General features: G+C 40.4%; 1 protein-coding gene across 1 annotated transcript; it reads left to right on the forward strand.

The window, feature by feature from the left end:
* The first annotated feature begins 3816 nt into the window (after positions 1-3816).
* LOC149273655 (26S proteasome non-ATPase regulatory subunit 3-like) lies at positions 3817-8566 on the forward strand. Its single transcript, XM_089506062.1, has 12 exons — positions 3817-3934; positions 4536-4726; positions 4831-4968; positions 5106-5242; positions 5763-5953; positions 6244-6347; positions 6452-6566; positions 6762-6881; positions 7116-7219; positions 7506-7661; positions 8202-8252; positions 8489-8566. The coding sequence occupies exons 1-12, from the start codon at positions 3817-3819 to the stop codon at positions 8564-8566; spliced, it is 1503 nt and encodes a 500-aa protein (XP_089362188.1).
* Positions 8567-11590: the final 3024 nt, after the last annotated feature.

Consider the following 11590-nt stretch of genomic DNA (forward strand, 5'->3'; position numbering starts at 1 on the left):
TTACCTGAAACAGAAGTTCTAGTCCTGCTGCAGCAGCTGCCCCCCTCCTCCATGGGTCAGTATTTCTATAAGAAGGCAATCGGTGACAGGAAAGTGCAGGACTCATTGGAGGTCATTCCGCGGACCCCCACGCCCAGCCTTCCCAGAACCAGTGCTGGCTGAAGGTGAGTTCTGGGCAGCTCTTCCTCCTTAAAGCTTCTTCTGAATTTATTAATGTATTCAAGGTTTTGTTTTTCTAATTTCCCTACAGTACATCAATGCTTTAAACACATCACTTCATATCCAATATCTCCATAAGTGCAGGCGCACAATGCAATAATATAAATGGTCGTGTTAGTATATTAACCCTGCTATAAATATCACCACATCAGTATGAAGCCTTCACTCTGCTCTGTGACGTCTCCGGCAGTTGACTGTTGAGCACATGATTCGTCTCTTACAGCTTACCCCTCACTCTCGCTCGCCCCCGTAAAACTCTCGCCTGGCTATTTTTAGGATTGCAGGCGACTGCCTTGAATTATTCAGCAAGTCTTACATTGATGGCGGGGTAAAAATAGAGCAAAGCTGATTATTTGTTTTTTTCCCTGTCTTTTCTCTCTGCCTGGGAGAGTCTGCTCTGCTGTCTTCTAATGAAATGTCTGACATTGCTGACACCCACCAGGCTGAGCAGGGTTATAATAAAACCACAATGGCTGAAAAACACCACACCGTCATTCTTATAAGGTGGCTGCATATTTAAATTAGATAAATAGATGATAGATAGAAATATAATAGTAGCTTTTTTAGCTTGCGGATGAATGAAAACACATAGTGTGTGTGACCACTGGTTGTAAACACGTGGCCATACACAACACTCTTACACTTTATTGCCAATTTTAATCACCAATCAAGCACTGGATTGATCTAATATATCACTCCATTATTTCTTTAAAGAGGGCTCATGGACTCTTGTGGGCTCTAAAAAGTTGCCTTTTAAACCATTTGTGAATGAATGAAATGAATGGGTAACAGTAACTGAATCAAATGATTACATTAATGTTTCATTATATGGCCATATATTACTTAACCTGCCACTACTTCAAAGTACCCCAGTATCTGTCCCCTGCTACAAAAAGGAGAGACAGATTACCCTCTTGGACGATCAGGTCATCTACAGTGCCTCTGCTCAATTTAAAGCCCTATCTGGACACCATTAATGAGGCCCATGTGTAGTAGCTTAACTCAGGAGTCTGGCCTAGACTTCCAAAATATACACAAAAAATATATCTCCTGTATACTATCTTTAGTGAATAGACACTTTTTGGATTTAATTGAAGTAGCAATCCGCAAAGTAAACAGGGTTTGATTAGTGATCCCTGGGAAACGTGTGACTTGCCGCCACGTTAAAAATCTCCATGCACAGCCCAGCTAGACAGTGTGTAAGTCTATACAATGATAAAAAGGTTTTGTACCGTGTTAGCCGTTGAGAAAACAGTTGAAAAGTATAGTTAAAATGATACCATTTATTGGCTAACTGAGAGTTTGATTGCGAGCTTTCGAGACCAAGTTGTTAGGTCCCTTCCTCAGGCATTAATGAAGCTAACACAGAATTTCTAAATACAAAAGCACAATTCACACATTAACAAAGACTTTAGATAAACACAGAGGTATTGGGGAACTGTCTATACAACGGACAGTGTTGTCACTTCGCCCTCTGCTGGTGTTTCATTAACTCAACGAGTCAAATATCACGTTCTTTGGTGATGATAGAAAGGTGTCAGAACACACAGAGCATCGCGGTTTGTTGCGTATGGAGCTGCGTAGTCCCAGACCAGTCAGGGTGCCCATGCTGACCTCTGCCGAAAGTGGCTACAGATACCACAGTAAACTTTCAGAAGTCTAGTGGAGTCCATGTGTCAACAGATCGATGTTTTTGCAGAAAAAGCGAGACCTACACAATATTAGGCAGGAAATCATGTTATGGCTGATCGGTGTATATATATATTTTTTTTAATTTATATATTCTATTTATTATTTATTAACTGATTGCGATATACCTTATTGGCCAATTTTTTTTCTTCCCTTACATTCGGTATAGTTACTTACTAGCCCATTCTACCACTATGGGTTAGTTACTTAAGGCAGATCATTCTAGTGCAGTTTGAAAAGCTGCCTTATAACCTAGTTAGAAGGAACATTCTAATGGTTTCTACGGCAATCAGGCTTTTAAAACTTTGCTTCTTTTTATCCATAAGCACCATTACAGATGGAATCTTTACTTGATATCGAAAACGCTTGTTTTGTTTTATTATAACTAGTTCTTTATGTTCAGTACAATCTGTGGATGGGATTTATATTAAAAAAAAATCTAATTTATTGATTTATATAGTGCTATCATATTATATCGTACAGTACATATTGATGCCTAGCAAGGAAAATACATTAGCATTATCAGGCTACACTCTATTGCTTTTGGCTGTAGCATTTGATGATGCATGAGCATATGTATAACGATGGCATAGTATGAGATTCCACTTAAGTAAAAGGCTTCTTATAAACGCACATAAAATCTGATATAAAAAATATTAAAATGTTGGAAAATTGCTGAGGGGATCAGCAGGCCAGGTGAGATCTTACCCATCAATCCTGGTGCTATCAAATACAATAGATGCCTTTTTATAAAAGAAGAACATACAGGGCTATAAATTTTAGAGCTTCTTGATCCAAGGAGAAATCTAATTGCATTTTGAAGTCAAGAAGAAATTTTCCCCCTAAATTAAATTTAAAAAACCCATAGGTTAATTCTGGTCCCCATCTTTTGGAAGCAGGAAGGATCGGTAGAAGGGATGAACTGGATGGACTTAAATCTTTTTTCAACTTAATTACTATAATCACAAACTATTTCTGTACAGACTTCCGGAAACTGTTTGTCACAGAGTTGGAAGCTTAGAAATGTCCAGCATGTCATCGTATATCGTGCATTTAGATGTCCTTTCATTGGAAGTAAAGGTTCTAGTCCATTATTCCTCCTCATCCAAACATTATATTTGCCATTATGTGGTTAAAGTGTTCTCCCCATAGATTACTCTGTAAAGTGTCATTCATCGCTCCATAGAACTATCCTTATACTACTCCAGCTGATGTTTTGCGCGTGGCATTCTCAAACCTACACGCAGATGCTGATGAATGAAACCCCATTTTATGAAGCGCTGTAGAGCGATCTACTGCCCAAGTGCTTCCATGGAGTTTGCACAGTGGTGAACTTGACGCTATCACCCGTCACCAAAGGGTGTACCTGAAATAGCTGCATGACAGGGACCGTCCCAGGGTGCCCTACCCAGAGCTCTCATTCCCGGGGGACAGAGGCTTCATGAAGGCATGGGGCCAGCCTCAGACAGACTTTAGCTCGCTTCCCATGCCACAGAAAGCAGAAACTGACCCGGAGACTCTGGGTCACATGTGGAGAGTTCCCACATCCTTTTGGTCATATAATGTAACTGATGCTGTATGATCCCCGGTGAGCTGGGTCCGGGAATTAATCTGATTAAAATTCCTCAATTTATATTATGATACTTTGACAGCTCAGACAGCCCCGCAATCATTAAACCCGCCGCATGGCAGCGATCTCCTCCCCAGTGAGAAGATACGATTCAGACGCGCGCAGTCCGCTGAGTAGATCCCTGCACATTGACTCAGCTGCGCTCGACTTGATCGACGTTCAACTCTCCCACCTGCGTCGCGTACCCAGCATCCCCTACGACCAAAGCAAAGACAGAGTTGCTAGTCATCCCGCTGCCGGAACCGGAAATTGATCCTAGTAAGCACCGGGAACCGATCATGAAGGAGGCTACGGCTAAGCGGCGGGAGCCCGAGGATGTAGAAATGAAAGAAGAAGAGCCGGCGGCTGGAACCGGGGAGGGAGGGAAGAAGGAGCTGGACAGCGTCACTTTGGAGGGTATTCCTAAAGCAATTTATTCGGCAAATATACCCCGTATACAGCCCCCTCTTTAATATATACATTTGCACGATAAATCGCACGGTTTTGTGTTGTTTTGGTTTATATGTTTTATATATTATATTATATGGATAAAGGGCGCCCGGTAGAAAGCCTATTCATGGAAGTGCTAGAAGAGCCATTCGCTGTCTATATCTGAGTGATTGATGTAAACTGGTTCCCACTTCATCACAATACTGTACTGTATAGATCTCCTTCAGTGTATAATGAGTAGTTTTACTGTTAGATTTATATGATCGCTTATTCGGTTGGCACCGGGGTTGGTTACACGTTTCCCTTGTCAGCAAACTGTGTGTTGGCAGCTAGGAATATATAAAATACGCATCGGAGCAGCAGGTATTGGGCAAGGAGGGGAGGATTAGGATGAAGTAATTAGGTCATTTAAATAATTTTGTGTTTTTATAGCGCCAACAATTTACGTAGCACTTACAATCCCTAGTTTTAAAGGGCCTGGTAAAACTAGATCTGTCAGACTAGCCGATACGTTAGGTAAAGCGGTCCCCGATATATTTGTAATTGTGGTGTCATGTGATTTCTGCAGATATTAAGGAACATGTTAAGCAGATTGAAAAAGCTGTTTCTGGGAAGGAGCCGCGCTTTGTCCTTCGCGCACTTCGGGCTTTACCATCCACCTCACGCCGTCTCAACCCAAATGTCCTGCACAAGGCTATCAATGGCTTCTTCACATCCAACCCTGCCACGCGTGACATGCTGCTTGGTTTCCTGGAGGAGGTGAGAAAGCCCATCTACTACTTTATCATTCAGTGTATTGCTCTGCATAATAAATCGCCCATATATTCCTGACAATACCCCTAATATCTTTGTTCTAATACTAGCTGATGGATACGGAAGGAGACCTGCAGTTCCGTCCTCGCACAGGGAAAGCTGCTGCAGCACCTCTACTCCCTGAGGTAGAAGCTTATCTGCAACTGCTCCTGGTGATTTATCTGATGAACAGCAAGCGCTACACAGAGGTAAAGATGACTGAAGTCATTTGTATTGCACAAAATGATTAAATAGGTGTTTTAAATGTTAAAAAAAGTATCTGTCAACGCAAAGTTTTGTTATAGAAAGTATACGTAGTTATTCCATATCTTCTTCCCGTCCTCAGGCCCAAAAGGTGTCAGATGACCTGATGCAAAAGATAAGTCCCCAGAATCGTCGCGCTCTGGACCTGGTGGTGGCAAAATGCTACTATTACCACTCCCGCATCTATGAGTTCCTCGACAAGTTGGATGTAGTCAGGAGGTGAGTGTAAAACTCAGCATATGATCTTTGATTTATTCAGCAATTGAAATCTTAGAGAACATAGTGAATAACCACCAAAACCTGAAAGTGTTGCGTTTTGTTAGCAAACTGTCACATGTGCTTGTCTCTTGTGCATTTATATATAATATTTACCTATATTATACTTAAATACTGATAGCATGTTGACCTTCTGAGGACACTTGGCATTCAGAATCAGTTTACACTGATTATATAGCGCCATCAAATTCTGTAGCGCTGTACAATGGGTTGAAATGTGTTTAACATTGACATGTAAGGAGAGGTATTTCTTTGATTGCCAAGTTCTTCATAATGTAGGAAACACAGAATTTTACAGGAGCTTGGAACCAGGCTATATTGTATACTTCCGTTTTCCATTCCCTTATAATAAAAATAATGTATATTTAAGTTAATTGTGATGACCTGCTTACACGCAAAATATATTATGTATAGTTCAGTTTATTTGAAATAACCGTTTGGTATGCTTTGTGTCTTTGTGCAGTTTCCTGCATGCAAGGCTGCGCACCGCCACACTCAGGCATGATGCAGATGGGCAGGCTACGCTGCTGAACTTGCTGCTTCGAAACTACTTGCACTACAACCTTTATGACCAAGCCGAAAAGCTGGTATCCAAGTCTGTATTTCCTGAGCAGGCGAACAACAATGAATGGGCTCGATACCTTTACTATACTGGTGAGGACTTGTACTGTAGACTATATAGGTATTTCAGAGTTACAGCGCAGAGAAGCATAATAATAATAAGCTTGTAATAAAATACTGTAATGCTTACAATATGATCCTTATTTTAGAGAGAGTCTGTCGAATAGGCCATTTGCTCTAAAGAACTGAAGGCAGATGTAGATAGACAAATTTTCTAAAGGGGAATCCTGGTGGTCTCTACTGTCAAAGGGTAGATGTAGGCTAAATGTGTAGCAGGCACAATATTGCACGCTTAATCTTAGCATTGTATGATATTGTTTTAGGTCGTATTAAAGCTATCCAGTTGGAGTATTCAGAAGCCAGGAGAACTTTAACCAACGCGTTGAGGAAGGCTCCCCAGCACACAGCTGTAGGCTTCAAGCAGACGGTGAGGGAACTGGAGACCTGTACTATTTTACCCAAATAGATTGTTCTACGTCTATGCAAGTGACTCAAACTGCAACTGAACCTCTTTCTCATCTGCCTCCACAGGTCCACAAACTTTTAATTGTAGTGGAACTGTTACTTGGAGAGATCCCAGATCGTCTTCAGTTTAGACAGCACTCGCTCAAGAGATCACTAATGCCCTATTTCTTACTCACCCAAGGTAAGGCTTTCCTGATAATGACAAACAAATCCACCTAGTACCGTAACGTGTGTTAATACAGCCTTTTACAAACAATCACCTCTTATATCCCTATAAATCCCTTCTCCAATAGGTCATTAGCTTCTAATGCTCTTATAACATTTTCTAACGTATGTAATCTGTCCTTACAACAATTTTATCTTCTCTTGCTCTCAGCTGTTCGCACGGGTAATTTGGCCAAGTTCAACCAAGTCCTGGACCAGTTTTGTGATAAGTTCCAGGCAGATGGAACCTATACTCTTATCATCCGCCTAAGACACAATGTCATCAAGACAGGTATGGGCGAGTCTGACAAATGTAGAATCTTTTTTTTCTGCCAGAATACACAAGTCCTCCATTTCCTGATTGAGTGCAACTTATTAATACCCTTAAATCTTCGTGTCATATTGTCACAGAAAACATGAAATGCAGCTAAAAAGTGCAAAAAATGTGCTATCAAAATATCAAGAGATTTCTGGTTTGGAGTGTTTGTTCTTACCACTATCAGCAATGTCTCTCTCGTTCCTGTAGGTGTTCGCATGATCAGTCTCTCTTATTCAAGGATTTCATTGCCTGACATAGCCCAAAAGCTGCAGCTGGACAGCCCTGAGGATGCAGAGTTTATAGTGGCTAAGGTAAGCACAACAACAGAGAACATAATGGGAGATGAATTAGATTCACATAATAGGTGTGAGTTATAATAGCTATGTCTTTGAATTATATAGAGCTTAACTGGTCTCAGCTTTTTAACGTACATAATAGCCCAACCTCGCATCCACACCCCTCATCCTCCGATATAACCCTCTACACACACAAAATGCACGCTTGTCTTATCATCGAGCAAATACGCTAATTCTTTTTCTGTTCCATTACGATGTTTTTGTGGGCCCTTTGATACAGAGAATATCCCTTTTGTTTTAGGCCATCCGTGATGGGGTGATCGAAGCTAGTATTAATCACGAGAAGGGCTATGTCCAGTCCAAGGAGATGATTGACATTTACTCCACACGGGAGCCCCAGCTGGCTTTTCACCAACGCATTTCTTTCTGCTTAGACATACACAACATGTCCGTAAAGGTAAGATGTGAAAAGAGTAGAGGGGATGTTGCTCTCCTTTTCCACAGCAAGAGCGTATCTGTTTTATCTTTCCTCCATATAGAAGATGAGAAACGGAGCTACCTTTTAAATTGTTTGTATAAATCGACAAGGCTAATATTACTTAAAAAATATAGAGACTGGAATACTACGTGAAATAAATATCAATAACAGTAATACTCCCCAAATGAAAAGCAGCGGCCAGCAACACTCTAATATTACTTATAATTGGTTATTCGGCATTATAATTCTAATAGATGTAATTACAAGTCTTTTAATTATACGGGGCTCTTACTTACATTCACAAATTACAAATGTTAAGTACCGTGACTGTATAATGTGTGAATATATCATCCCATTCAGTTGGCACAATTCAGTTCCTATGTTTTCAATAAAATCTGTATTATTCCATTAATACCGGTATTTGGTAGCAGACACTCATGCCATTTTTTTGATCCATTTTGCTCTGTTAAGCATAGTTTGCGTAGATTTAACTGATGCCAATGTTTTCTCTTCCTTCAGGCTATGAGGTTCCCACCAAAATCCTACAACAAAGACCTAGAGTCTGCAGAGGTGAGGAGCATATTTTTTTTCCTTGAATGACGATGTACCAGCGCTCACAGCTGTTGCTGACTGGGGGGGGTTACGTCCTGATGTCCCATGTAGCTGCAGAGAGAAGTCCCTGCCACTGCAAAAATGTCATGACATACCAGATTTTAAGGGTGTGCTGATACATCCTGAGGGAACTGAAAGGGTTAAACCTGATGCCACATTGTCCTCTTACATAGTTTTGCTTTTGCCTTTACCAGGAACGCCGTGAGAGAGAGCAGCAAGACTTAGAGTTTGCTAAAGAAATGGCAGAAGATGACGACGACGGATTCCCTTGACCTCTAAACCGTTCGCGTCTCTGCAATGTTTATATCTTGGTTTTTCTTGGTGTGCCCTACCCCTCCTTTTAAGTATTTTTCTTAAATCACATCGGTGTCGCCGTTCAGTGCAGAATTGGGAGTTATCTTGGATATAATGTAACACTGGGACTGAACGGACATCACCACATAAAATGGCAACTTGCGTTTCGGACCAGCCAGCCCTGGACATTACTGGTTGTGTCCCCTTTATAACCATTTCTACGTAGGAAACCCCAGGTTCATATTTTTGTTCAATTCGCTTTACGGTTCAAATACAATTAAGTCAAGAAAACTAAACATGGTCCAGTTTGCAAAATGTGTTAATAGCAAGAAATCCGGGGCTTGCAATCGTGGCACTACTGTTATTTTGGGAAGGCAGCGGGTGCCAGGAACGACCTCTTTGCATTCAGGAAATATTAATTTACCCTTAAAGTCAACAACTTACACATATAATGGCATTTTTTGGCAGCGAGACTGAAAAGTACCGAATATAGTCTTGCCTTTTAGTTATTCATTAAATGCTGTTTGTAACCAAATTGGTTGAAAAAAATGAGCAATACCCGTGTTTGTGTTTTTGATTATTTTTCTTCTAACCGTTTATGACTTGAACAGTTAGGTTTTCATAAACAGGTAATCCCAGGTAAAGAAATTGAAACTGGAGTTTAATAACCAAGGCCCACATTTAAAAAAAAAATACTTCAATATGGTTATATTTACTGAGACATTAAAAGCACAATCTCATTCCTTCCTTGGCTCCTTCTTACGTTCAGTCTCTGGACCGTGTTATAAAAGTCATGTGGGGCCTCTGGTTCTATCAAGACAGCTATATGGACAAAGACAATATTAATTCTGCCTCGTCAGCTGTAAAACCATTCGCAAAAACTGTCGCCTGTGAGATATTTCAAGGTTGCTTTCCAATATACGAGGCATTTAAAAGATGTTTTAAAAAAAAAAATGTGCATAAAATAGCGCATGAAGAGGGGTGCAGTACTTCAGCTACCGACCCCCCAGCGTGACGGAAATGCATACATACTCTAACATGGTACGCTTACACATACGTGCTTACACTTACACGCTCTCCCTTGTTCTTAGACAAATTTATTGTTAAAGGGAACCCTTTATTGTTAATGATTGCCCAATCTTATAAACACCCTGACTCCTCATACTACCTTTTTTTTTTTTTTTAATCTTAATAAAAAAAACCTCTGGCGACTGCCTTATAAGTGCACCATCGTATCCCTTGGGATGTTTGACCAGCTTTATTTTCTTGAAAGAAATTTTTTGTCATTTTAGAAATAAGTTCTCTATTTGTTGCTAAGAGCAGAAGCGAGTCATCCAACCGCCATGTCGTACAAGGAGTTGGACCCCAGATATCTTTGAGATCAAAAAAAATAAGACTATGATTGGACCAAATATTCTCCCTCAGTAGTATCCGTTCGACTTGATTTACTGCTCTAATATCTCCAAGAGTCATATCGATTCTGGAGAATGTCTTATGTACATTTGAATAGTGAGAATAATCTCTTAGAGAGGGGTGCTTAACTCTCCATAAATCGTAAAGATTAGCTTTATTTATAGTATTGCGAAAAGGAATTGGTTCTCTTTTTTAGATTTTTATTAATGTATTTATATTTACCAATTTCTTTATCCATTGTTACATCTAATACACAATTAAAGTCACCTGCAATATGACTCCTCATACTACCTTGAGGTGAACACTAGAATGGCTCAGTCTTAGAGGAAACCCCCAGCCATCACATGCACTTAAATGTATATGATGACAGCTGAGAGGGACCTTTAAATTAACGTCATGTCGCAGTTGGAAATGCAGGGGAGGGGGATTCTCCGCCCCCCCCCCATATGCATCTGTCCCTTTCCCCACCTTCCAGTTATTTTCCATGCAGGAGATGGGTTTCATATCCTTAACCACCAGTCAGCTCCCACTTCAAATAATAAGAAGGAAAGGCCGCTTCAGCTCAACGAGGTGTTTAAGCACGGAAAGTCACCCAACGTAGCACAACTACCTACAACGGCAGCTTCCAGGTCTGTAGATAACAGAATATTATTGGAACAAAGTCAGATAAGGTAACGTGTCTTAATAATACGAGTTTGTGAATGCCGCTTATCAGAAAGAAAGTTTCCAGCACATCCCTAAAGCTATCCTAGGGCACAAAGAGGTTGGTCAATCATCTTAAATTCAAATGTCTTTCTCTCTTGGGTATGTTGGAAGTCCTTTGTGGTTTTGGGGTTCAGGATGGAGTAATTTTACTGTTTGAAATAATGATGGAAGGATTTTTTTCCTGTTTTTTTTTTTTTTATGTTTTTTTTAATGTTTTTTTCCTATGTAAATTCATACTTTTTGTCTGGTTTCTCCTATGTAACATCCAGTAAAGGAAGCCACTGGAAGCTTTCAGGTCGCTGTAATTCTCTCATTATCCTTTGGGGGGCACTGTTCCTCCTCTGTTGCTCAATATGGAATTATGTCGGTCTCCTGCGGCCGTTTAGCGCGCAGGCAGGCTGCTTTTGATATTATTAACCTATCCGTAGCAGCTAAAGGCATAGGTAAAATAATTACGGGAGCCGTATTAATACCGTTTAATGAAAGTACTAGAGACAGCGCAGAAGATCAGATCACATTAGGCTTGCAAGAAGGGCTCTGTATTGGTTAGTGTCTCGGTGCTAGGTTTTTAGTTTTTTTCATACCCTTTGAATGTATTTATTGTAAGAAGCTCTGCGTACATTGTTGGCGCTATAAAAATAATTATAATAATTAACCAACCTGCCTAATTATCTAAAAACTTTCCTGGGGGGGGTTATTCCATGTATATATCTACCGCCTTAAACACTGGGGGGGGGGGGACTTCAACTGCAAACTAAAACCTTGAAGATCTGCATCAATTCCGTTGCATGTTACAAAATATGACACAGTCGTTGGGGACATTCCGCTATTTCCATGGCGATTGCTCCATTGTCCCAAAATTGCTTTTTTTTTTAAAGATCTGA

Source organism: Sceloporus occidentalis, unplaced genomic scaffold (genome assembly GCF_023333645.1).
Source record: "Sceloporus occidentalis isolate IW3139 unplaced genomic scaffold, rSceOcc1.0.p SCAF_361, whole genome shotgun sequence".
NCBI lineage: Eukaryota > Metazoa > Chordata > Lepidosauria > Squamata > Phrynosomatidae > Sceloporus > Sceloporus occidentalis.